Source organism: Dermacentor variabilis, chromosome 1 (genome assembly GCF_050947875.1).
Source record: "Dermacentor variabilis isolate Ectoservices chromosome 1, ASM5094787v1, whole genome shotgun sequence".
In the NCBI taxonomy this organism is placed as follows: Eukaryota; Metazoa; Arthropoda; class Arachnida; order Ixodida; family Ixodidae; genus Dermacentor; species Dermacentor variabilis.
In genome coordinates this window covers 242,194,954-242,222,953 of record NC_134568.1, presented here as the reverse complement: position 1 = coordinate 242,222,953, position 28,000 = coordinate 242,194,954, and the positions used below count along the sequence as shown (strand labels likewise).

Sequence of the window (28,000 nt, the reverse complement as noted above, 5' to 3'; positions counted from 1 at the left end):
CAATCGGTGCATGTCGGGAACAATATGCGGAGCTTCTTTTTGTGCTCGTCCTTGCGTCACTTTTCTTCGCTGTGGAGCGGTTCTGGAGCTAACGGCATAGAGAAAGAAAAAAAAGTTCTAACGGGCGAGACGTAGACAGATCGACAGATGCTCCAACGGTTCCAGCAGCGCGAGCTCAGTAACATGGTGGTTTCTGTGGAGTTGTGTGCCGTTCGCGTATGTGGAGTGCAGTGCTGTTGTGCTGGATGTTGAACGTGAGACCGACTTGTGTACCTACGCTGCCTGCGTGCAGTTCGCGCTAGCACGTATGATGCAGTCGTGCTCGCAGTCTAGGTAAGGCAGCCCTCCACAACGGTTACTGCGTGCTTTTGAATGCTTCTGGCCACTGTTCTGACCGTGATGTTATTTGCTTCAACAACTTAGCGAATTCGTTAACGACCTTTAATCATTCTTCACAAATTTCATGATAGTTGACGTCATTTTCCGCGCTGTAAATCTCACTAGAACACCTTCTTTAACGTTCAGAATTTAGGCGGGTAAATGCTTTTGATTAACAAATTGTTGGACAGTTAGTTATGGTTAGCATAGAATACTTTTCCTTCCTCCATGACGGTTAGTTTGCATATCAGCGCAGTACATTGTAGAAATCGTAGGAATATTGCTGACCTTTAAGCTCAGTACGTTCGTAATTCTTTTTCTTGCACGCAGGCAAAATGCTATGCTGAAGGGCGATGGAACTACCTCTGACAGCGCAGTCAAGTTACCAGTCAGCCTTCTTGTTCCCTTTGTGTTATGCGACACCAGAGGCCAAGTCTGACAGCGAAACCTCATCATTCTGCGAAAACCAGGCAGCAACATTACCAACGAGCTTGAGTATATCAGACTGCAGCGATACCGGCGTCTGTGTAGGAAGTTTGCGCTCGGATACAGCACTGTCGTCACCACCGACACCTTCTGCAGATACCTCGCCTGAACAGGAACTGGAAAATGAATATGCAAACCTAATGTTGAAAAAGTTTTTACCGGCGTTGCAAAAGGATTCGATGGAACCGACTGACGGCTGCTCGACATCGTACTCCGCGCCGCCAGTGTTGATGTCAGTAGCATCACGCAGTACATCGGTTGCAAGTTCGTTTAGCAGCGAGAGCATACCAGTTGTGACTACTTCACAAGGAAGTACTGAACATGGAAGCAGCAGTTGCACTATGTCTGGAACAGTTGATGGAGAAGCACAGTCATGTACAGAAAAAATGCTGGAGCAGGAGCATGCAGCTTCTTCCAATGTTATTTATCCTGGCACATGCATGTCAGCCTCAGAAGCTGTAGTTGCTTCAAAATATGACGTGGGAAAAGGCAACCTGATAAGTAATCAAGAATTGGCCCTTTCTCTTGAGTCTGTGCTGACAGTGGTACCACAGTCACTGCGGAAGCGTTCTGAAACTGCGGATGTTAAAAGCTTGGAAAGGAAACAACTAATCAAAGAACCCTGTGTTAAAACTTGTAGACCAAGGTATTCAACCTCTTCATGTGGAGGTGCTAGTTTACAGTCATGGGACTCTCACCTTGAAATAGATGCATCTATTGAAGACATTGTAGAAAGTGTGATTCATGAACTGTCCATCTGTGAAACAGAGTTGCAAAGCTGTTCGGGCATGTTTTCCCGGGAGCATTCTACAATAAGTGATGTACCACGAAAAGCATCTCCAGCCTCTCTGTCAAGTTACACATCAAGCAAGCGTTTAGAATGGGACAATGGGGCAGACATTGGATATTCTGGCACTAGTGATAGAATGCATGGACATGGAGGGTTAAGGTATCATGATATAGAGAGGCACGTTTGCAAGCAAAGTGATAGTGGTGTCATCAATGAAGCCAGTGTTTCTCCTGATGAGAAGATGCACAAGTTTTCTGTGACACATTTTCGTGATGTTGTAGTCCAGACTGAAGCTTGTTCAATCAGAGATGCTGGAGTCCAAGCTACTGCTTCTGCCACAGATCTTTTGTCTACTCAGACTTGTATGAAAGTGTTAACTAAGCAGTCTGATTTGTTAGTATCAGGCATCGCTGCAACAGATTTGAGTGGTATTGCATCAGCAAAGCAAGAATCTTTCAATATTGCACTTGCTAAGGGTGGACACCAACAAATTGGCAAGGAGAAAGGAGGATCTCTTGTGAGACATAGGACACCAGACTATGCTTGTGCCAAGTTGAAGCCTGCTGTTCAGCTACCTGTAGGCAGAAAGAGCCTTGAAATGCCAAGGCGTGATTGTGCAAATAGTGTTTCGCTGTGTTATAGCCACAGAACCTTCAGAGAGCATAGGAATCTTAAAAAGAAGCATGCAAATTTGACACGAAAACATGCTTCAGGTTTCAGCCATCTGCAGGGGAGAGATTGTAACGATAACTTTGTTGCTGCCTCTGATACTTCTCATATAGAATCTGAACCTTTGGATGTCACTGGTTTTACTGTTATCAACAACAACAGACTGAAAATGAAATTGCCTACAGCTGTACCAGGACTGGCTTCCCGAAGTGCAACACCCGCTGAGCTTCCCCGTCCATGCAGTGAGCTTAACAAGCGTCGGCTTGATCATTGGCTCAGCTCTGGTTTCCCTTATGTACCTGCAGTGGTGCCACTTGAAATAGACGTCCTACCTCGTATTCACAGTGCTGAACCAGCCACAGAAAAGCAAGAAAATTGTGATCCAAGGCTCGTAGTCTCTGGGTCATGCCTCCCATCTGTAAAAAGGCAAGAAGTCACTAACATGGCAAATACTCGGCCTGCTGTAATAGCGCAAGGCACCAGTGGGATGACACGAAAGCGGTACATTGTCCGTCCAGCATCACGTTTAGCACCGAAAGCATCCCAGGCCAGCACAGGGCTTTCAAAGCATGCAACAGCATTGTGCCAAAAACTTATTCGGAAGGACAAACTTGTGTGAGTACATTGTGCTTGTTGAAGCATGAGCAGCAATTTACAACTTTTATGTAATTAGTTAAATGTTGTTTTGCTTAACCTCTGTAAATGAACCTCTTATCAGTTGGTCAACCTGAAATTATATACTATCACACTGAAATGAAATGCTAACGAGAAGAAATTAAGAACACTTCTCACGCCTGATTACTTTGAAGTGAAATGTGTGATCGGAATGTGGCTGGAAGCTATGTGCACTCTGTCCAGAAAACTAAGCCTCTCTTAATTAATTGCCCTGGTATCATACACAGTGGCAAATGTGTAAATGGGAAATTTGCCTTTTAGTTTACTTGTTTGCGTTTAATTCTGCCTTGATTGTGCATGTGCTACTGTTCTCAATAAAAATTTCAAATTGCAAGCAAATTATTGGCATTCTCTGTAAAATGAAGTGGTTTTGATGAGTGCTAATTTAATTGCCTGCAAGTACTATGAGTTGGCAGTTTAACCTTTTGAAATGTTTTGCAGGATGGGACTGTCAACCATGTCCTCTTTCACCAAGATGGATGGCACACCTCCCATTAATCGAGAAGCAAAGTCAACACTGATCTCGCAAAGCAACACTGAAGGTAAAAAAAAAATTGAATAGATATTTATTCCATTCATATTGCATTTAATGGCTCCATTGTAGTTTGTGATTTTTGCCTTTCCAGACCCTTTGCTTTCAAGATCACATGAAAGTGAAGCGTGCTCTTCGCCAGATATATTGGCTTCTTGCAAAAATCATCAAGAGCATGGTCAGCACAACTCTTCTGCTTCGTACAACAGTGTCTCTGAAGGAACTTCATCACAGCTGCTGACAGTGAATGGAAAGAGTTGCAAGTTGAAGCGCATGGCTCACAGAGAACTGGAAAAACTGAGGTTCCTTGTTAACCGACAGAGACATGGCTACCTGAAGCAGTTGCAAAAAGAAGTCGAACGTCTGCATAAACTTGAGCAGCTGTTCCTCTTAGCAGACGTCAGCTGCACACCATCTTCAGCAGAAACACAAGCCACTTCACCAGAAGAGGACTTAGCCGAAATGGTGTGTGGAAATGCAGACAGCAACAGTGTTGCTGTGCAGACTTCTCAGTTGCTTCTTACCAGTCGTGATGATGAGGACACTGTGGTCAAGGGAAGATGCTTTGTGTCAGTGGGTGGCGAATCAGTGAAGAAGCAGAGGGACCACCCTTCACCACGGAGGAAGAAAGCTGCCTCCAAGCGACCTGTAGCATGGGTAGTACCCTTGGGGTCAAACATTCAGTACCCTGGCAATAAACAACAAGGAGCATCCCCAAAAGAGAGAAGCCACCAGGATGTCAAGGAAGGAGAGAGTCTGCAGGTAATTGACACCATTGGCAAGATTTGCATCTTGCTCGACAATTCATAGGCGGCTTGCATTTGATGTCCCAAATTCCACATTGATGAACCATTTGCAGTCTCCACTGTGTTGCTAGCAGTAAACTGGATATAAGCAGATTAAATGATGCACACCATTTTGTCATTTTAGGGATTTTCCAGCATGACAGTCATGCTATCAGTGCAAGTCATGCTATTATAACCAACTGGATGAACTTGTATCGTGATGTTAGAAAACAGTGCTGACAGGCATAGGGTGAGGGAAAGAAAAGAACATCAGCACTGGCACTTGAGTTCATTGGAGATTAATGGTAAGTTGATCTGTTAATTGGACCCTGACAGGACCGACGAAGTTGATCGAATTATCCGGCGGGTTGAACTAAACAAGATGCAGAAAGAAAAAAAAAAATGCCAGAACACACCGCTGATTCAGTTGGCAGTACTTATTCCAGTTTAACATGCCTCTGAATTGAATGCACGCCAGCTTTCTGTGTCCTAAGTAGACAATGTAGAAATGACTTAAAACTCCTTACCAAAGCAGAAACGCACCAAATTTTTTTAGAATGACGGCCGGTTTCCTAAAGTCAGCTTCGCTGCAATACAGCCATGTTATGCGAAAAAGTACAAATGCGCAATGGCGGTCATGGTTTTGTATCTGATTTACACCATGCAGGCAATTTTTGGCCCGATTTCCTTAGAAAACAAAAGGCAGGTAAATACCGTAATCATTGTGAGCTACCATTATTACTTAAAAATCTTCCTAGGCTGGGCCGAAAATAGGCGTTTTTGATGGCAGGTGACGTGCGTTCAACGTATTTACTGTCTCCTAAGCTCAGCTGAGACAGATGCTGCCAGTAATATTGCCATTGTTTGGGTCAATACAATTATTCGGTAAATGACAATTCTAGGATCGAAGTAACGAACGTTTGGGCCCATACAAATGCATAAGCGCTAGCCAGGACCGTTGGCAGGGATCGACTGAACTGAAAAATTGAATGAACGGAAGTCTACAACAGTGACCAGTTTATTTTACCACAGAACACACGGAAAAGCTACGCCTAATCTTTGTAACGTCCGAGTATTGTTAAAATTAGTTATGCTACAAGTCATTCCCTGCCTCAAAACTTTGAAAGGAGCCATGTTAAACATCTGTAGAGATTATACATCAGCACATGGCCGCATAGCTGTTCTCTTTGCTATAAGACAATCTTAAGAAAATTGTCTTTAAAGGAATTCTTATGCTTTGAAGCCATTGGTCACAATGTGCATATGATGGCTGCAGATATGAAGACGAATGTGTAAGATAAAAGAGAAAAAAAAAAGACTCAAATCTCTCACATAGTGGCATTGGAGACATAAGCCACATGAAAAAGAAAAGAAAAAGAAAAGCTGTAAAATGTGATGTGCTTCAAATGAAGAAGCCATGGTAATCTAAAAAAAAAGAAAAAAGAAATTGTCTAATTGAAAGGAATAGCTTGTGCTTTGATCATTGCCTTTAACACTCCTATGAGTGCCCTGCCTGAGGAGCCTCCGTGCACACTCCTTACAAAGCCTGGCATATGTCACTTGTGCTTTCATCTGCACTTCCTGCCACTCCTGGCATTATTCTTTTTCATGACATGCCATGAACTTATGTCAATTACATAACCAGCTTTTCTGACTCAAATTAACTATAATATCATGGTCCTGTCTGGCATCTTTTCACTGACTGCACTGCCTGCAGCATCTTTTTTTATTGGCTATATATATCTCTGGCTTTCAATCATGACAAATCAGCATGGAAAGTACACCCTATTACAAAAAAAGTGAAGGCCAGCATTCCATTGTGGACAATGGTTGATTAGCCTTTACATTTTTGCAGTAGGGTGTACATGTGGTTTTTGAGCAGTGCTGAAATGGGGATTATTTTGACTAATTCTGGTTATTATGCCAGTAGAAGTGATAACAAATGGGGTCCATTTTTCTTTATGACTATGACCAGTTCCTGTCTCATGGAAAAGCTGTTTTCAGGCAACACTTTGGAAGTTCTCTAGTTGAAAGATGCTGCACATTATGATTAGCAAGCTGTAAAGAAAAACGATTGTTTAGCTGGTAACTGTGCTGAATAAAATGTGAATTTGAGGCCCAGAGAAAAATAAGAGGTAGTGTGCAGGTGTCAGCGCCTCAAAAACCACCCGCCGTGGTTGCTCAGTGGCTATGGTGTTGGGCTGCTGAGCACAAGGTCACGGGATCGAATCCCGGCCACGGCGGCCGCATTTTGATGAGGGCGAAATGCGAAAACACCTGTGTACTTAGATTTAGGTGCACGCTAAAGAACCCCAGGCGGTCGAAATTTCCGGAGTCCTCCACTACGGCGTGCCTCATAATCAGAAAGTGGTTTTGGCACGTAAAACCCCATAATGTAAATTAATTTCTTTTTCCTCAAACACCTCAATGCTCGCACTGTTAACCTTCCCCATTTTGCCATTCTGCACCCATGTGGTACTGAACAGTTGAAAAGGCCAGCACTCCCATTATATTAGGTTTGCCTGGTAGCACATGTTGAGTTGCATGAGTGCAAAGCTTAGTGAGTTGTAGACACTTTTTGTGATTCAAAGTTTTTGCTGATAAGCACATGTACTTTGTATAGATGTCATGAGGTACACTAAAATTATGGTTCAGCAGTGTGGACTACGTCACAGTGAACTTGATTTTGCTACTTACTTTTTGATTCTTTTTGTAAACTTTGAGAGATAACTGTATAACTGATAAAGAAAGTACACTTGGCGAATGCAATTACTGGGTTTCATTGAAGGGCCCCTGCAATGCAAATTTGTTCAAAATGTGTCACACTGCATGTATTGAAGTATTTATTAATATATCCAAGGAATCAATGTACTGGTTGACTGCATCACCTCATAGTGACTGTTTCTAGGACTGCTGTAGAGGTAGTAGTATCAGCTGAAATGAACCATTACACACCCAACAATTGATAAAACCTGGGGGATGTCACCAGTATTTGCTGATCAGTTACTGTATATTGGATTGTGGTATACTTCACCTATTTAGGCTTTTGAAATCAGTAAAAAAAAAGCACTTCAACAAAGAAGCATTACTACAAAGTGCTGTAAAGGCACTGACATTACGTTCGGTACTTTTGCTGTAAATTTGTAAAGTATATTAACATACCATAGAACATAAGCTTCTTATACATTCATATTTAAAAAAAATTATTTTTGCATACTGGGGCAGGTGACTGCAAACTGTTGTACTGTTGTTGCAGCACCTGTCTTGGTGGCCTCTTGTTTCATTAATTTTTCTGGGGTTCAATAGGAGACAAGTTTGCGCCACTATTTGCTCTAAATTATAGTTTCACATGTCAGCCTGCTGCGAAAGCAATATTTTTTTTCTTATTTGTTTGCTTTGCCTGGAAGTATTAATCTTCACAAGGAGTATTTCCAAGCTTCTGTACAGGCTGTTATATATATTGCATGACAGAATAGGTTAGACTTTAGAACAGGTCAAATCTGTTCCACCACACTGTATTTATAAACTAGTTTTTTAAGCTGGCTTACAAACAAAGGGTAAACTCTTTCTTCACAAGTAGTCTTTTGTGTCTATATGGTATTGGTTTAGTAGTGTCAGCTGCATCAATTATGTTTCGGTAGGTTGGCACAAGGGCACCAGCTGTAGTCAAAAAGCTGTCTTGAAGGCTAAACTTATTGAACACCATGAAGCACACATGATGGGTGCCCGTCCCGTATGCGTCATATTGTGCTCTCTCTCTCTCACTTTTCACTGCTGCAAATATGTCAAACTTCACTTACAGGTTTCATGGTTTAATCAAAGGATGGCTGTTTTTTTAGGAAGCATTTGCAGCCCGCTGTAGCCGCTTGATCAAGCGTTCGGAGGCAAGGCAGACTCAGGTTGCCATCCTGGCTGAACGACGACAAAAGCAGCGCTTAGCACCATTGCAGGGGCAGCTGCAAGGCCGAAATCAGGTGCAGCCTCGTCCACCAGGAAGCTTAGGTTTGTCCATTTGTGTGCTCATAAAAGGATTGACAAACGACGAAACCCAGCCTTAGAAGACGTGTACACAAGAGGAGAGAAAATAAAACCACACATGCTGGGGTGTGGTTGTCTCCTCTTGTGTGCGCATCTTCGAAGGCTGGGTTTCGTTGTTTGTCACGCTATGTACCAACAGGCCCTAGCACCAGACTCCTCATAAAAGGACATTGTGCTGCTCTAGTTAATGTGTGAGTTAAAGGAAGCAGATAGGGGAAAATGCAACTATTGATGAACTTTCTTTCTAGGAATGTTCTGGCAACAGACACTTTTTTTTTCTCCCAGTCTGCTATCACTTAGGGGCTACAGAAACTGCATACCACGGTCACCCAGTTTAAAAGTTGTAATTTTGTGATGTATGCAATGTGCAGAACATAGACAAAAGCTCAGTGGTATACTGACTTGCCAAGCTGCTTACATTGGCACTGTTGCAATAATGTGGTGACTATGAAACGTGAGGATGAATTTTACTGGCATATCCAGGGTTCATGACACACTGCATAGACTGTAAGATGCGAGGAAGGGGTGTGCAGCAGTTTGCTGAGGGCATGGTCTACTACCTGCAGCAACACTTGAGGGACTTTCTTTTATGAGTCAAATCCACCTAAACAGAATTTGAGAAAAAAAAATTGTTATCGGACGAAAATGCAGTGCTATAAAGCAATCATATGTCTTGCATGTCAGGGCTAGAGCAACTTTACAGCAAGAAGTAGTCAAAAAGCATGCAGCACATTTGACCAATATTAAGATGTAAAATATTAGGATGTAAAGTTGGCATTTGACTCTTTTTGATTTGAAACATTCGCTTTGATGCGATTTTGGTCAGAAAACATTGTTGAAGATGACTTTCAGAATGGTCTGATGTTATTTTATTGGAAAAGATATTAGAACATTGGCAATTAGGGACACTACTATGCTTCATGAGTAATATTTGGAGAGGGCAAATTTGTCTCCTTGAAAGCATAGAGAGCCTCATTTGTAATGTCTCAGTATGTTTTTATTGAGCAGCATTGAAGGCTTTAAAAAAAATCAGGAACACAACTTGCCAAGAGACTAATGCCTCGGTCACATTGTGTGGTAAGCACTATCGTACAGGGCGAGTAGTTTTGACTCATTATGATCTGTATCCCAGCAGGATCTGGCTCATTTCTTATCAAAAATATGATCTTCGCATATGGTTCATTTGCCTTATTTGACCCATTTCATTATGATACTTTTCCTAGAGGAAAGTTGCCCAGTTTTTCTTGTCATTACTGCTCTATCTCACATAGTTCAGTTTGTGGATTTGGCTCATTTCGGGGGGAAAAAAAAAAAAAACTTTCATGGCAGTGTTGAAATAAAAAGGTAAGTCTGTTACTGATTGCCAGGAAGGGGATTACAGCTCTTAGAGCATGGTGTCTGTGATTTATACATGATAGCAAAACAGCGTAGCCTATACATTCTTTCAAAGCATTGTAAAAAAATTTCAAATGTGCTGGGTTCCTTGTCCTCTTTTTCATATCCTGCTGCTGTTCCAATAGACATATTCTTTGGGGCCTTTGAACAGCTTTAGTGAAGCATATATTGGAAGACTTCAGGGGTCCCAGTCGGAAGGGTACCTCTGTGTACCTTGGTTACAAAACTGTGCATTACTTATGAATATGCCATTAGTTCATGCAGCATATGATACACTTCTAGAAGCATGTATGAGGGCTATTATGTTTATCAATTCAGAGCTGGCTATGCAAAACTTTTCTGTCGCAAAAGCAGTTAGTGACTCCCCAGTATGTTTGTCTTATATTGCCTCACGGCTGCAGCAGAACAACAACTGTTATGGTCAACAGCTACCGAGTTCCATGCAGGATGAAGCCATTTGTTGGCAAAGATATATCCTAGACTGACGCTAATACTGGCATAAGAAAGTACAAGGTGTTCCCAATAAGCTTGCAGAGCTGTCTCTGGCAATTCCTAGGCTGCCCTATTTGTTTTCACAGATGCCTTGGATGCTGTACAAGCTATGATGATGTGTAAAACAGTTAAACACTTGAAAATTGCACCAAGGAGTAATGAATTGAGCTTATGCAGGTCATTTGTTAAAGTAGCCAAGAAAAACATAACCCACATGTAATGAAACAAACCAAAACAGTGCAGTCATCTACACCTGCACCGGATTTTAACCATAGGGAAGTCTCGTACATGTGCCCATGTGCTTATTGCATTACTATACAGTTGACCAGCACCTTTTGTGTGGCTCACATGGCCGCCATTGCCAACAGGCGACCTCCTTCATACGTGCTGCACCCTTCAGTACGTCCTTATGCACTGAGGGGTGGTGTGAACAGTTATACATTGAAGGATATCCAGGACATCTATACCAATTGTATGCCGCCTATAGAGGCACCACTGATGGCCACTTAGCGGGTGCTTTTGAAAACATGCTCGGGAGCAGTAGCAGACAATTGTTTGCAGCAACGATGGCTGAAGTTTGCGGCTGCAATTTCTCTTTTGTTCGAGTGCCAGACTGCTCCTTCTGCAGTGTCATCTGTAGGAAAGGCGCGGATCTCTATGATAATGGACGTGTACACAGTGTTTGTTACTGGAGTTTGAAACAACCAAGTCCGCATACGTGCCAGGTGCGTCCCGCAGACAAGCGTAACAAAGCTCAGGTACGATATGGAGCTTGTGTTAAGTAACCATTCTGTTTTGTTGACTAATGTGGTGTCTCCCTAGTTTTTATATATATATATATATATATATATATATATATATATATATATATATATATATATATATATATTGAAATGGGGTTTATTGTAGCTCGTTCGAGGGATCGCAGGTAGCTCTAGATCACGAGTCCTAGCGCTTCGCATCAACAACCCGCGCTCGTGTCTCGCGCCGCAGCGGTGGCAGTCCGCACAGTGCCACATGCATATTACCCACTACAACTACAGTGCCACTTGCATATTACCCACTACAAGTTCCCCCGGGGCGAAGAGGAGCCATCCTGGCGACCTAAGGCAATGATACGATAAGGGGGTCGTGGTACGGCTTCAGGCGGCTGACGTGAACAGTCTCGCGGCCACGGCGGCGTTTGTCCGGAGATGGCGTCACCGGTTCGACCACATAATTCACAGGCGAAGTACACGCGACGATCCGGTACGGACCTTGATATTTTGGAGCAAGCTTTGGGCTAAGGCCTGGAGCTAGGAAGGGCAGCCGAAGCCAGACGTGAGAGTCCACGGCGAAGGACTGTGTGGGCTGATCGTTGTCGTGGCGATCTTTGTGGATTCCTTGGGTATCCGACGTGAACGAGCGAGCAAGTTGGCGGCACTCTTCAGCATGGCGAGCAACTTCGGAAAGAGGGGTGAATTCAGAGGCATCCGGGTGATATGGTAGTACGGTGTCGAGGGTAGTGTATGGTTCACGGCCATAAAGAAGGAAAAATGGTGAGAAGCCTGTGGTAGCCTGAACGGCGGTGTTGTATGCGTACGTCACAAAAGGGAGGACATCGTCCCAATTGGAATGATCCGACGCAACATACATGGTGAGCATGTCCCCAAGGGTGCGGTTGAATCGTTCCGTTAGACCGTTAGTTTGTGGGTGATACGCCGTAGTGGTGCGGTGAATAGTGCGGCACGCGGCGAGGAGCTCATTAATAACTTCGGACAAGAAGACACGGCCTCGGTCACTGAGCAGTTCTCGCGGTGCGCCGTGCCGTAAGACGAAATGCCGTAAGATGAATGCGGCGACGTCGCGAGCAGCAGCCGAAGCAAGTGCAGCAGTTTCAGCATATCTTGTCAGGTGGTCTACTGCGACAATTATCCAACGATTGCCGGTAGCGCTGCATGGAAGAGGCCCATAAAGGTCGATGCCAACCCGATCAAAAGGACGTGCAGGACAAGGTAAAGGTTGCAGAGGGCCTGTCGTATGAGAGGATGTCTTGCGTCGCTGACAGGCTGCACATGACCGAATGTATTTGCGGACATAAGAATACATGCCGCGCCAGTAGTACCGCTGGCGGAGCCGCTCGTAGGTTTTCAGGACGCCAGCATGAGCTTGTTGTGGGTCTGCATGGAAATACGTGCATACGTCGGAACGCAAATGGCGAGGGATGACTAGCAGCCATTTGCGACCGTCGGGCTGATAGTTTCGGCGGTACAAGATGGCGTCCCGTAGCACGAAGTGGGTGGCTTGGCGACGAAGGGCTCGAGAGCATGTAGACGTTGAAGAACTGCTAAGAATGTCAATAAGAGACACAATCCACGGATCTTTTCTCTGTTCAGACGGCATGTCACTAACGGCAAGCGTAGCAACCGGGCACTCTATGGGTGAAGGTGGCCTTTCGTCGGATCGCATGGGCGCACGGGAGAGCGCATCTGCATCAGAATGTTGGCGCCCGGATCGATAAATGACGCGAATGTCAAATTCTTGGATCCGAAGAGCCCAACGTCCAAGACGCCCCGACGGGTCTTTCAGTGACGCAAGCCAGCAGAGCGCGTGGTGGTCTGTCACAACGTCGAACGGACGGCCATACAAGTAAGGGCGAAATTTGTTTAAGGCCCAAACTATAGCTAAACATTCTTTTTCCGTGACAGAATAATTGGATTCTGCCTTCGTGAGAGCACGACTCGCATATGCAACCACATATTCTGGAAAGCCAGGCTTCCGTTGTGCAAGGACGGCCCCAAGACCAACGCCGCTGGCGTCGGTATGAACTTCAGTCGGTGTACTCGGGTCGTAGTGGCGTAGAACAGGCGGTGAGGTAAGCCGACGGCGCAAAGTGGTGAAGGCTTGGTCACATGCCGGAGTCCAGTCGCGAAGGTCACCAGAGCCAGCCAGGAGCTTCGTCAGGGGAGCGATGATGCAGGCAAAATTGCGCACAAAGCGGCGAAAATAAGAGCAAAGACCGACGAAACTGCGGAGCTCTTTCACTGTAGTCGGCCGCGGAAATTCTGCGACAGCACGAAGTTTGTCAGGGTCGGGAAGGACGCTGTCTTTGGACACGACATGGCCAAGTATGGTCAGCTGGCGGGCTCCGAAGCGGCACTTTTTCAAGTTAAGTTGAAGGCCGGCGGTGGTAAGGCAAGTAAGGACTTCGCGTAGACGAGAGAGGTGAGTGGTGAAATCAGGGGAGAAAACTACCACGTCGTCTAAATAACACAAACACGTCTTCCATTTGAGGCCTCGTAGAAGATTGTCCATCATCCTTTCGAATGTCGCGGGTGCATTGCAGAGGCCGAATGGCATTACTGTAAACTCATACAGGCCATCAGGCGTAATAAAAGCTGTCTTCGAGCGGTCGGATTCAGCCACTGGCACTTGCCAATAGCCCGATCGCAAGTCCAAAGAAGAAAAGAATTCGGCACCATGAAGACAATCCAGGGCGTCATCAATGCGCGGTAGAGGATAGACATCTTTTCGTGTAATCTTGTTGAGGCGACGATAGTCCACACAGAAACGAATCGAGCCATCTTTTTTCTTAATGAGTACTACAGGAGATGACCAAGGACTGCAGGATGGCTTGATAACACCACGTTCAAGCATGTCTTCAACTTGCTCGGCGATGACACGACGCTCGGTGGATGACACGCGGTACGGACGCTGGCGTAATGGTGCGTGGTGTCCCGTATCAATGTGGTGAGAGACGGTACTGGTGCGGCCTAATGATGCTTGGTTGCAGTCAAAAGAGGCGTGAAAATCATTTAAAAGAGTAATAAGCCGCTAAAGTTGTAGTGGGTAATATGCAAGTGGCACTGTAGTTGTGGTGGGTAATATGCATATTACCCACTACAACTACAGTGCCACTTGCATATTACCCACTACAACTCATATATATATTCTACCTTTACTGCAAAACTGTTTCTGTACGTCAATAATAAGCACATCTTGTTGGCGCAGACTTATATCTCAAACAACTCCATGTGGCGTGGTGCTGGCATGCATTGTAGTGACCTTGCTACCTCTGAATACACGTGACATCGCCAAATAACCACCGTGAAAATTGCCTCATCAAGAGCAGTTGTGAAATTGTTAATGGAAAACGTTACGACACACAAACACAAACCATACCTACAAACGATGCAAGGCAAAAACCTCGTATTTGAAAAAATAAACAATAGTTCTGCAACAGGCAACTAGCAACAGTTCGAATTCGCAAAACCAGGCATAAAATACTAGATCCAAAAATGTGAAATGTGTGACTGCTGGTGCGATGATTTAATGGGCTGCATAAAACCAACAAAATCAGTGCTTGCAAGCCGCAGCAGCTTTAGCGCACAGCACGATGCAGTCGTGCATCCTAGCTAGAGCAACACGGTAAAGAAGTGGCAAGCGGCATTCAGAATCTAAGCGAAATGCCTCTAACCTGTATGTTGCACAGTGAATAAACCAAACCAAAGCATGAGTACGATTGTGATTAACCATGTTGCTTACCCGTGTAAACGTAATTGAGTGTAATAAACACCGAGGTGACAGAAAGAAAGCGTGGTAACAAGAAGCTTCCCACCAATGGTGGTGAACCATTGCTGCCATAGTTCCCACCCATGAGGACTCAAGGGGCATAAGTATAACTGTGTCGCTGGCGAGTCGTGTAGGTACTTGAGAGCCCACCCCACAACATTTGCGTTTTGACATGCCTTGAAACTTCACCCACCACACACACGTGACAGGTGTTGCTTATTTCCCTCTGAAAATGTGAATCAAGGAGAGATGCACTAGCAGTGATGCAGTAATCTACAGTGGACGGCTGCCTCCTTCCTAAACCCACTTAGTAAGGCTGCCAGCAGTGGTGTGTCCGTTGGCGCGCTCTTCTCATATACTCCGTCTCACTGACTACGTGCAGTGCAGCCAAAGCTAGGAGCCTCGCCAGCCAGTCAGGGAAGCAAACACACAGACAAATAGAGTAGCCTTGTGTGGTGTGTTGATGTGCAATCGTGTTGTCTGCTGTCACACTTCGCGCTGAACTCGCAAAGACAAAACTAAGAAGTCAACAACCATCATGCTAGGTTGCGTGCGCTGCTTGTGTTTCGCCTCAAGAAAGCATTGCATGGGCAGACGATGTAAACATTCAGTTTCCAAGTCTTCTGGAAAGTCTGTGATGAATGGGTCATTCCATGCCAAATCAATCAGCGTTTTTTGACCATCACAGATATAGTTGAAAAAATTTCCACATGGTTGTTGAAGTTCAAAACTCTCGCTCTCCCGATCTATGTTTCTTCCCAAAAAGTTTCTAGCATTTCAGCAAGAAAATTAATTTTTCTTGCCCAGCTGGGCTAGAAGGCACTGATCAACATGAATGGCTGTATGATCCAGCCATTCAGATGATGTTTATGTCAAGAAAATGAAGTGGTGCGACTACCAAAATAGCCAATTTTTCAAATAGTTCAACACTTCGAGTGTTTTTGCCACCAGCAAAAGCTAGTAAAATTTCAAATTTGAATTCATTTCTTGGAACGAAGGGCAATCCAAAGGCACAAAATAAATATATAATTGTAGCCTAATTGACATAGTATAGCTGAAAAATATTTGAGGCTTTGGAGATTCAGCCGGTCGCCTGAAAAAGAAACTGTGATGTTATTTTTTGCAATTATTTTCATGTTCAAGGTCGGAAAAGTAGCCTTGGTGGTTGGCGTAAAAATATATGTGATACATCATTACATAGCCCAACATATCTGTTATGCATGTCAGAAGTTACAAAAAGGTTTTATTTTTTAAATGTGAAAAATTATTTTTTGAAATGTTTGTATGTGGATTGCACATACAGCATAAATGTATGAAGCCTTGTCCTCTAGCAAGGAGAGACCTTTAATGAAATGAGCCGCAAAAGCTAGTCAACAAACTTTGACTGCCTTTCTTTATTAATGCGAAGACAAGCAACAGACTTTAAGTGCCGCAGCTTTGACTCGCATTTTCTTTTTAACATGAATGCGAAAAGTGGTCACCAAGCACCTCTGACCACGTCAAACTTAACAGGACACATATGAATTTTATAGCCAAGCATGTTCAGGCTGTCAAACAATGGTAACATGCAACACCAGGAGACTGTTCACGCTCGTGTAGGATTTCAGTTGTAATTATGAAAGTGTTTTCTACTTGTATCGTCTTATGACAGTCTCTGGGTTCCAGAGAGCAGGACACAAACTGTTCTGCTCCCGTATGTCGCAATGCATGTTGATATGTCTCACTGCATTGCAGTGTGACATATCTTTTAAAATGCTTTGTGTGAATGATATCAGCACTGTTTTTGGATTTGCTGGCTACTTAATAGCAAATATTTCTATTTGTAAACTGCATGAAATGTGCATCTTTTAACACTGCAGGACTCCCTGACGCATTTGTCACATATTGATTTTTCATGTGCAATGGCTTTATGGTTTATCCAGCACACACCAAGCACAAGCCATGTTGTGTTAGAGCATGCCTCTCATGATAATAAAACAGACCACAACACCATTTCTCTGGCATCTGGGTTGCAGACGAAGCCAGCTTTATCGTCTGCATCCCAAGCTGGCAAGCTTGGGCGCACGTCGGAGAAAAGCCAGTAGTGACAAGAAATTAAATATCTTTCTGCACTTAAAAAAAATGCTGCCTTTCTGTAACTTCACACATACATAGCAGACATGTAGAGCTATCTAATGATGTATCACGTATATTTTTAGGCCGACCACCAAAGCTACCTTATTTTATCCTAAACACGAAGCTTTTTGCAAAAAATTAGAACTTTACAGTTTTTTTCTAGGTGATTTGCTGAACCTCCAAAGCTTCAAATATTTGTCTGCTATACTATGTCAACCATGCTACCATTCTATACAGTTAAATAAACCCCAATATAACAAACTTCAATATAACGAAATTCTCTATATAATGAGGTGTTTAACTTTTCATAACCTCTCGTTCATAGAACACCACGTATTTAGAACCTCAGTATAACGAAGTGTGTCTGTATTTGATTTCAGTATAACAAAATTTCACTGCCACCACAAAGGAATGCCAAGACAATAAATACGAATTTCTGCGAATGCAGATGGTCAAACGATTGAATTACAAGCGGCTGCTTGCAAACGGCACCTCTCTAATTTACTTATTTGCATAAAAGCTCTAATTTCAATAGAAAGAAATTTGATATAACAAAGCAAATTGCCAATTTTACCAACTTCGTTATATTGAGGTTTAACTGTATTTAATTTCTTCCTTCTGAATTTTTTCTGCATTCCGAGAAAAAATTTCAAACTGCAATTTTACTCGTGTTTGCCGGTGCCAAAAGCACTCAAGTATTAAAAATATTTAAAGAACTGGCTATTTTGGCAGTCACTTAGTCATCTTTCCATACACATTATTTGAACGACTGGATTACACAGTGTGCCTTTGAAAAAAAATGTTGGTTGATCCTTTCTAGCTCAGCTGGACAGGAAAAATAAGTTCATCAAAATGCTACAAAATTCCTGGCAGAAATAAACAAAAGTGGAGAATGAGTTTTCAAGTCCAGTAAACATGTGAAAAATTTTTCAGCTATATCTGTGATGTTCGAAAAAAACGCTGGTTGGTTTGGCCTGGAACGACCTGAATGCTTTCTTTTATTATTTTTTTCAGAGAAGGCTTTCACAGCATGCTTTGTAGTGTTGCAGAGTGGTAAAGTGCGTTTTCCATGATGATAACACTCTTCAGTGTCAAAGATGGTGGCAATTCTTCTACAAAACACTTTTTGCAGCCTTGGGTGCCTGTCTCCTCATGACAGCCCGTTTTTTTTTTTTTTTTATTTGCATGCAACGTGCCTTGAATGCTGTCATTCAATTCCACAACATGCCACGCCACAATCATGGTTTTGCTGGTAGTTGAGATACGCGTTCCGATAACGTCTGGTGAACTTGAACCAAATCTTTTCATTGCTCGATGTAATTTTGACACATAAATCATGTGGGACTCTTGGAAGACCATCCAAGTGAAAAGTGTCCTGCCTAGAGTTGGTCACAGTCATTGCCTTTTCTAGGCCAGACTCCATGTGGCTGCACCTTGGCCATGGGCTCGGCTTCCTTTGTCCAATTGCAAGGTGGCCGCTTGCTGATCCTTGTCGTACTCGTAGTTTACATGAGTGCTGAGGGCACCTCTAACATCATTCTTCAGACCAGAGACCATGCTTTTAGCTGTCTGCCTGGCTGGACTGAGCTCAAAAGCAAAGTGATCTGCTCAACACCGTGAAGCAGGACGAATATGATAACCTAGCAGCCATGTGGAAGCAAAGGTGCTAAATGGTCTTTCACATTTTCCTATTTCTAGGTCATTTGTGCAGTGGGAATTATAAGTGCGACGTTTTGTGAAGGCTTCTTAACTTTCTTCCAAAATATTTAACCCTAATCTCTAATTAACGAATATGAACACTCACTTTCATTTAGACTAGTATATGTTTACCTCAATGAAACATATTATCATTTACATTCATATAAGTACTGAATAAAACAAACAGCACAACACAGGACGAGCAAGTAAAGCACACAGGACAGAGTGCTGACTGGCAAACCAAATGTTTTATTTGCAGAAGCAGCGTATAAAGACATCATGAAAGAAAAAAAAAAGTATAAGCGTTTGCCATGGAGATAATCCAGTTCTTTTGTTGATAGTGTGAGGGATGCAGAACTGACTCATGTATTGCCACTTGTGAATATGTAAAAGGCCTCAAAAATTTCCTGCGTGCGTTAGCTGACAACCATTTCAATCACTTTCACCCTTCACATCTTCCAATTATTTCGCACTTCTTAATCCTTTCAGGGTAGATTTTGTTTTTCAACATATGCGACCGCCCAGGGTCGATTTTTTTTGTTTGCAGATTCCAATTCTTCTGAGGGACCTATTTCGAAAAGAAATTTGCCGTAATTTTCCTAGGGTGACCGTAAAGTGAGAAAAAAATATTTTGCGTTGGTATATATGTACTGTTTATTCATGAATAACAACAATAATAAAAAAAAAGAAAATAAACTTATAAGAATTAAAGATTTGATGCATTGTTATACACATAGTTCAAAGCTTAGAAAATGCGCACATGAGAATATTTCGCAAGTCTCAAATGTTCCTGCTCTTGCACTAATATTTACGTCCATAGTGTAATCGAACTGTGTAGGTGAGCACATTCAAGAAAACTGTGTGGTTGTGTGCCCGTCAAAAGAGCAAAACGTGTGACAAACTTCCGCTAATCTTCATCTAATCACCAACCAGAGGCAATTCGTTTTCGCGAGTCTCCCAAAAAAGAAAAGAAAAGGAAACGCATGCTTGGCGGCATCCTTTCTATGCGCGCCCCTGTGAGCACTAAATGAGCGAGAAACAGGCGGTCGCCCTTTGAGCGATTAGTAACGAGATAGCCATCAGTTTTGCGAGTGCAAGAAGCCAAAAGCGTCACCTGCCTGTGCGCGCGCCAATGCGTGAGCGGTACTAGTATATAGACACGTCGGGGCAAACTAGCTCTAAAACCAACCTTGCAACGAAAACCGAGAGGGGGAGGTGCGAGAAAAAAATTCCCTGTATTCCCACATAGTAGCAGCACATGCCAGGAAATAAAAAGTTTGGAAATTGGCGCACTTTCTAAATGTACAGACAGCGCCATAAATATACGGCATCGACCATTTTGGACTTGTTTGCGGTGCCGTATATTTACATCATTGACCCTGAAAGGGTTAAAGATCGGGGTGCAACTACACCTGTTACAGCGGGCAGTCAGATGACTGTGTGGGTTTCCTTTTAGTGAAGCAGCATACTCGCATAGGCGATCATAATGCACCTTCCTGTCTGCCCGATATAGCAATTTTTCTAATTGAGCGGGATTTTATAGACTACCTGTGTTGTACAGTCAATGAACACGCGAGCATGATTCTTGTAGTAGTTCTATAAGTACTATTAAAAGCAGTTATTTAGGTTCTAACAAAGCAACCCAAACCTCTTTGCGCAGTTTAGTTGAGCCAAAACAAAGCAAATGTGCCATATAGGATGTCAGATGGCATATTCTTGCGCATCTTGGGCTGCCACGGCACACCCCATACTTTCCTCTCCACAGAGTTGGTGAGATGGCGTATAGCCCAATTCTAGGGCTGTAACATGTGGCTATGGACAACTCAGTATGCCTGTTCACTCTGTTTTGTCCCTTCCTTCATCTGCCAATTTTACCACAAGGAGGGGTAAATTGAGACACAGGATGAAATGCATCATTTTGAACTTGTTGCCATCTATCTTCGAGCTCTGCAGTTTGATGTGAATCTAAGTAGTACAAACTAAATTACAAATGCACTTTCCACCATCATTAAGATCCAGCCATGTGATCTCACTAGCATCTTGGCTCGCCAGTTGCAAGCAAGCCAAGCTTTTGGCTCAAAATGGCCATGTGCGTTCAGAATGTGCCATTTCCAGTTGCTCTTGCTGAGTATTCGACATCTTTGCTAGCAGAGTAGATACATTAATACGAGCAAACACATATTGCTTTTGCTATAGCTGATATTGTCTTGAATCTTGCAGTTTTGGTTTCATTTTAGCAGTGCAATACTCACTGAAATAAGGCATGGCTAACCAAATTTTGGATTTACTTTGTTATATCTGGTACTTTGTTATATCCATGTTTGTTACATAGATGTTCAACTGCATTGATGTAGAGTGTTAGGCTGAGTGCAGCTCCAGCTTGGACGTTAAATAATAAGTGAAAATGGAAACCCTGCTTGATTGTGCCTCTTTTTTTTTTTTTCCCTACCAACAAAGGAAGAGCCTCAACAAAGAAGACATTTACACACAAGGAAATGAGAGAACAGACTGAGAGGTAGGTTTCTTAGCTTGTGAAAGTGTGAAGTTAACAGTTTACTGTGACAGCAGTTAAGGGGGCACACGGATCTTGGAGGCCAAAAAATCGTGGAATAATAACTTTCTTTGCATACATTATTTTTGGATTCTACAGTGTCTGATGCATTATCTCAGAAATTTTCATCCATCTTGGGCCAATGTTTTGGTGGTAATGGCGTTTTATATCACATCGGCAAGCTGTATTTTTACTGATGAACGCGCATAAAAGGGCTTTTTTTTCGTGACGCATAGTTGCTGTTTTAAGTTTCCGACCCCAGCCATCTTGTCTTGTTTGAAAGAGCCACTCTTCTCATTTACTTTTCGTGCCACCGCTACTCTGCGCTGAATGGGTATGAAAGAAAAACCCAGCAAAAAAGTAGTCCTCATGCGCAATTCCGTTCGTCTACTGATGCATGTGATCATAAGCACGCCATGCCATTGGCGGAGTTTCGCCATCATCTGCTCGGGCATGTGAAACTTGGCACGAAACGATGTCAAATTCAGTCTGCTGCAAGCCATAAATTCGGCGAACAGAAGAAGAAAAGAGGGGTTTTAAACATTCGAAAATGCGCAGTAGCTTTGGAAGATGCCGGCAATAGTTTGCTGCCCGTGCCGAGTGCCCCCGGAGCCTCCCCCATGACTGCGAAATAGGCTTAGCAGATGAAAGTGGTTCTGGCAGTAGCTGGTGTTCGTGTGGAATTCCAGCACAACTACTGCAGCCCAATGATTTGGAGAAAGTGAAGAAGGCTTAAGAAAAAATTGCAAGGCTGCTTCAATACCAGCTACCAAGCAAAAATCGGATTTTCTCACTTGCGCTTACGCAGCCGCGGCTGGCTCAGATGCTGCGATTCTATAAATGCTCTGCTGTCTTGTGTAAAACGCAAGTTGTGGTGCCATAGGTGCTGACTACGGGGGGGGGGGGGCACAGGGCCCAAGCCCTCCCCCTCCCCCACAAACACACACGGCAATGCTAAAGGCTACCCCCCCTCCCCCCCAAACACACACCTAAATTTTCATTACCAGAGTTTTTTCACCCACATCATTTGAGGTTTCTTTTTACTTGCCTCGACCTTTTCACTTAGAATTTTATTGTGGCCAATAGGAGGAGGAGTAGATTTTAATGAAGAGAAAGGAGGAGAGGTCGGCCTGGAGAGCGTCTCTAGCCTGCTACTCCTCACTGGGGAGCTTACTGTATCATTGCTGGCGTGGACGTGCCCTACTTTAATTCATACTTTTGCTTTATTTCTGCAAATCCTGACAATAGGAGGACACGCGCATTAGAAAACTAGTGACAGCTGCCTCATTCCTATTTTCTCGCTTCAACATTCTTTTAAATTTCCGCTTTAAACACCATGCACAATGCATATACAATATTCTTAAGTATACACACAGGACAAAGTTTATTATATTTTTGAAAGAGGAGGTAGCCAATTAAAATTTTTTTCTAAAGGTATGGTTAGATGCCAAGAGAATGAATATGTTGCTGTAAGTTCACCTCGCTTCAAATTGCTTTGCATGTTTTTTTGACCCTGAAAAGAAAACCTGACTTCAGTGGCCCCTCTGGCAGAGTCTTTTATCAATGCCATGTGAAATGCATGTGTATGATGTGTCTCAGTATTGCTTCTCTTTCCAGTAAGCAATGCAGTAAGCAAAGCACTGAGTAAAGTTTCTTTTTTTTTTTCTTATTTTTCTGAAAACATGTTTTTGGTCACTTTGCTTGTTTGCTGTATCAATACCTTTAGATGTAAGACGGCTAGATTTTTTTTTGCAAGGCAAAGCTAAGTATTGAGGAGGCAATGCTGAGCAGATTTTTTTTTATGTTCAGCTCCAAATTGCTTTCTTTATTTACATTTACATTTGCTCTTATTACTGATATTGTGAACATAGAACTTCAGTAGGCTTTAAAAATGACAAATAATTGTTCAATTTCGAATCTGTTTCCAACATTGCTGTCCTTATGCACTGTAGTATCCAACTATATGTTGTTCGCAACTTTCCCTTTAGCAGGTAACTTTTAATTGTTTCGGCAACTACTATGTATACGCAAAATATAACTAGATATTTAAAATAAACACAAAACACTGAATGAGCGTGTGCAGTTTTGTCAGATTTGATCAAGGAATAAAGTTATCTCAACAACCCATGTCCCCCCTTAAAGGGCCCCTCACCAGGTCTGGCCATTTTGAGCTGGCAAGTGCAGAGCATACATGGCGCGATAACAATCGTGTCTGTAAAGTATTACACCACTACGCGCCGTGGAAAGATCTGAAATTCCAATCCGAATGCCGTTTCCCTCTTCACTCGCGGCTGCCGCGCTCCAAGGTGGACGGTGACGCAGTGTGACGTCGCTCGTGGTGACACGCGACTTCGAGAATTATTCAAGACAACATCTGTTATCTTTGCGATCTATTGCTTGAATTGATGAATTGAAGTTTAGAGAAATAATAAAACATAAACGGAATGTCTGCGTGTTTTTTGTTTTACTTCGCACCGAAGCAAGAGAGATGTACTTCCGCTTCGTCTGCTTGTTCCCACGGTTGTGCGGTCACGTGCACAGGTACAGAAACTATGCCATTTTCTACCGTGTTCCAGCGCGTGATCACGCTCTGCGATCCGCTTGTTCTGCCTAAGTATTCGTGTAGCACTGAATTATACCGCTAGTCATGTGTCCTTGTGCAGAGCATGCGAAATCGTGCACTACATGAACGAGACAACAGCTCGTGTGCGGTGCGGTCAGCGGAGATGGGTACCACAAGAAAAAACGAGAGAGAGAGAGAGAGAGAGAAAAAAAATGAAGGCGGGGCCTGTGACGTATGCGTCACGCAATGCTCGAGGTCTGGTATGGGAGAACACAAGGAAGGAATTTAATTTGCGAAGGCTAGACAGGGCAAGTGGAGAGTGTGTCTTGCTTGGCAGTGGAGCCCGCCTGCTGAAATCATGGGTTCGCGGCACTGAAATATTTCTGTCTCGGCTATTAATGAGCCGATTTGAAAAATTTTTGTGGCAGAACGCTCCTTGGAGGACACATAGCAACTTCCAGCATATAACCAAAATTTGCTATGGGGCCTGGTGAGGGGCCCTTTAAGTGCTCGAAATTGGGTTTGCCTTGTCCATTTGTCCATCCCGTTATGCTGACTGTAGTTGTCATCAATGACAAACAGCGATGATTTTTGTCGTTGGGCCCCCTCATCATCCTCAGCGTCATCATTGCCACAGCGTGAAGAAAAAATTTTTTTTCACCACAGCGGCCATCACAGGGATTTGAGCCTATTTCAGTCAAGCAACATCCATTGGGGGAGTCAAGCGCACTAACTGCTGAGCTATCGCATGACAACTGTGCTGGACATTTAGTGCAAGGCTTAGCTCTCCACACAGACTCTGAGAGCAGTGGCGTCTGTACATATATTTCCAAGGCCAGACCAAGCAATATTGTAGTGGATGAGGATTACATTACGTGGTACCGCTAACACACAAGTCTGCTATTTGATAGCGTTCACACACTGGGAAACGGGAAAAAGAGTCCAGTATAGGGCCGTTTGTTAGGGGGGAGGTGTGCAGTCGTATAAAAATTTATTAATTCAACATAAGAAGAAAAGAGAGTGCTGTTGTGGACAAGAAAGATATGTGCATCTCATAGAAATTGTTCTTGATAAGATGTCAGTATGTTTTCCTGCAATTCGGCATTGTCATGCTCGTGAAAAGCGTGGTGACAGCACAAAGGAGGCAGACAGTGATGATGATAAGCCTCAAACGTGGTATACATACCCACAATAGAGGATACGCTGAGCATTACTTGGCTGGTGGGAAACAACAGCTACGTTTCTGTGGCATTGCCACATAGTTTACATAGTGGCTTACAGGATTTACAGCTGCCAAGTGCCCGGTATAGCAGCACTGCAAATGTACAAGGAAATGAAACCACTCAAATCTGATAGGTGGCACTGCATTGTTTTGCTCGTGACATCAGCTGTAGTAGACATTTTGGCCTCGTGCAGAGTTGGTTACCCCAGGCGGGACCCTTAAAATGAGTCATTGAGTCTGAAAATGGCGACATAGTTAAGACAGTAGCTGTCCCCCTACTTGTGGCCTAAATATTGATTTGCACAAAATATGAATATAAATGGTGTAAAGAGACTTCAAGTTTGAAGGTCATCTCAAATTCCATGCTGCTGTCACGTCAGGCAGATAGGTGCTTGGACGTTGTCCTACTGAAAAACTGAAACAAAGAAATGTGACTGTGTTACACAAGTTCTCGAAACTTGTTGCACTGGCCACAAGGCCACCTCACCTTTATAACACAAAAACAGAAATAAGCCTGATGCACCAAGATTACCTGAGAAGTTTGCAGTCAACACTTTGTCTATTCTTGTCCTTGTCCCGGTGTTTGCTATAATGCATGGAACACTAACTAGCTTGGTCTTGAACCTTGTTGAACATTATCTGAATCACCATTGCACACGTTTGATTATGTGTGCGAGCAATGTGCGGGATGAAATTTATCCGATGTTTGTTTACTACCGCAGCTCTGCATTTGTAACCCTGTTTTGCAGCAATTATTTCTACTTTATGGTATTCTCGTGTACAGCTTACAGTGATGGCCCTCTTACTCAGTGCTCCTCATGGGGCCTGTAAAGTATCTTGAAATAATCTTGAAAAACAGCTGTGAATAAAAGGTTCCAAAAAGCTGTACATTTTAACTAAATAAATCTAGCCTCCTTAGACAGGCAGAGACTGAGAGTTTCACAACATGCAATACTATGCCTTACAAAAAGGAAGTTGCATACATCACAAAGAATAAAGTCATAGCTTACTTACCTAATCGACACTATTCTTTCTGTGCTATCACACAGTTATAAATATGTTTTAAATATTGTAATGAACATATTATATATATATATATATATATATATATATATATATATATATATATATATATATATATATATATATATATATATATATATTTTCAAGTTCTTACTCTAAATTAATGCATTTTAATATGACCACAACCCTCCACCTTAACAGTCAGCCCTATAACTGCTGGGTTCTTGTCTAGTTTGCCCTAGTGGGTGAATCAATTATTTGAGGAAAAAGCAGGCAAGCGAATATAAAACAGTGGTCTTTACTGTGGGAAAAGGCTGCTGTTGCAATAAATTAGTTCAGAGCCAAAGGAACTGCTAAAGTCTGCTGTCTTTTATTTTTTATTTTCTAGGGTGTATCAAAAGCTTCCTGAAGTTATTGACTCGAAAACAAGGTTGCGACGAGAGCAACAGTACAGAACAAACCGTCTTATGGCACAGCTGTACAACAAGGTAAGCCTACTTCATTTAAATATGAGTGTCCTTTACAAGTGTTTTCTTTTGTATTTCAGGCCATTCAAGAGAAGGCTTTGACAGGCTGCATCAACTTTCCAATTAACAAGCCATTCACTAATCTTTGAATGGTTCAGCAATGCTAGGTATTTGAACTTGCAATTGGTGGTGATTTAATTCTGCTATATGTGATGTGTATACTTGGAATGTAAATAAATAATTGACTGACCTTCAAAGGGAAGTCTTTTCCTTATACATACATAATGGTTATCTTGCTAATTAGCTAAAGTGGAGTATTGATTAGAAAACCTGGCTTGTGTGAACTACAGTTGAGCATCGGTATTGTAACCCTTGTTAAAGTGGATGACTTGATTTATGGCCATTATTTGTGGGCACCAAACTTTTCAAACCATTTGTCCTCATTAATATAAAAAATTACTGTCTGAACACTGGACAAATGAACATAACCCATAGAAGTACACATATGTTTGTCTCATTAATATGGCCAGGACCTCCTCCAACTGAAAGAAATCAAAAGCTCCATGAACACCAGGAGCAAATGTGCATGGCATGCTGCTGCCACCAATACGTACCGCTGTTTGCACGACTGCACGGTCAGCGTTTCTACCTCCGCAGCAGCCACGTGATAGCTTCGTTATTCACATGCTGTCTGAAGCGTAAGTGCTTTTTAAGACAAAAACTGGACCTTCCATGTCTTTCGCGCAGAATTCCGTGGAGACAAAACAGCCGTTTTTCCTTACATGCTAGTTTTGTCAAGCAGCTGCTGCAGCTGTCCCTACTGCACTCCTATCCTGCTGTATCATAACTCCGAGTTAAAGTTCTCTCATTGAGAATTCCATCAGCATCAAACTTGCCATCACAACCCTCGTGACCCGCTAGGCTCTTCAACTGCATTGCGATTTTTAAATATAGTGTTAACTGGAATAAGCACTTAAGTTGTTCAGATTTTGTTGAACGTCAATTTCAGTTTGCAGTTTCAGTTTCAGATACATTTATGACTTGGCACTCATATTCTGATGAGCCTTAACATTGAAGTAATGTTATCGTCGAACATGTCATGTTAGTACAACATGCATAACAGAACTGCAATGTTATGTGTGCTACCTGGGTCTGCAGCAGTTTCTGGGAACGAGGACAAGTGATATTATACAGGGGGTCTACCAACCGGGAATTGTAAGGCATTTTGATTAGCCTGAAAATTTTCGGCGAAAATTCAGGGAATTGGTGCTTCTATGAGGGGAAATTAGCTGTAATTTTATTGAAATAGAATGAAAGTCGCGCTAATGCTGGCTCGGGTAACATAGAGGAATCGTAACAAATCGTCTTTGATGCCGTGTCGCTGGTTGTAGGTGTTGCCAGTGTACAGTCAACGACAGATTTTCAGGAGGCCCGATTTTTTGGGACATGCCCGATAATTCGTATGGCATCGCGGCACCACCACGTACCCCGTAGAGTGCATAAGGACCTCTGAAATATCGGACGGAAGAACCCCCCTTCGCCGTCCGATTTTCCGGACTTTTTGCCGTGA

The 28,000-nt window shown here is 43.0% G+C and overlaps 1 protein-coding gene across 3 annotated transcripts; it reads left to right on the top strand.

Moving 5' to 3' along the window:
• On the top strand, nucleotides 1-26,706 carry LOC142560353 (uncharacterized). Of its 3 annotated transcripts, XM_075672393.1 has the most exons (8): nucleotides 5-333; nucleotides 709-2,938; nucleotides 3,440-3,540; nucleotides 3,625-4,292; nucleotides 8,155-8,317; nucleotides 21,062-21,119; nucleotides 26,352-26,451; nucleotides 26,511-26,706. In XM_075672393.1, exons 2-8 carry the CDS (start codon nucleotides 732-734, stop codon nucleotides 26,577-26,579), a joined length of 3,366 nt encoding a protein of 1,121 aa, XP_075528508.1. In that variant the 5' UTR covers nucleotides 5-333; nucleotides 709-731; the 3' UTR covers nucleotides 26,580-26,706. The 3 variants fall into 3 exon arrangements, with proteins under 3 accessions (XP_075528515.1, XP_075528523.1, XP_075528508.1); XM_075672400.1 differs by lacking the exons at nucleotides 26,352-26,451; nucleotides 26,511-26,706 and adding an exon at nucleotides 18,318-18,569 and having other exon boundaries at nucleotides 1-333; nucleotides 21,062-21,110; XM_075672408.1 differs by lacking the exon at nucleotides 21,062-21,119 and having other exon boundaries at nucleotides 3-333.
• The last annotated feature ends 1,294 nt before the right edge of the window (nucleotides 26,707-28,000 follow it).

Excerpts from the sequence above, each read along its gene's own strand:
- LOC142560353 (XM_075672393.1), top strand. The coding sequence starts at position 732 with ATGGAACTACCTCTGACAGCGCAGTCAAGTTACCAGTCAGCCTTCTTG. Across the intron at positions 2,939-3,439 it reads ATTCGGAAGGACAAACTTGT|GATGGGACTGTCAACCATGT; the intron begins GTGAGTACATTG and ends AATGTTTTGCAG. Across the intron at positions 26,452-26,510 it reads TGGCACAGCTGTACAACAAG|GCCATTCAAGAGAAGGCTTT; the intron begins GTAAGCCTACTT and ends TTTGTATTTCAG.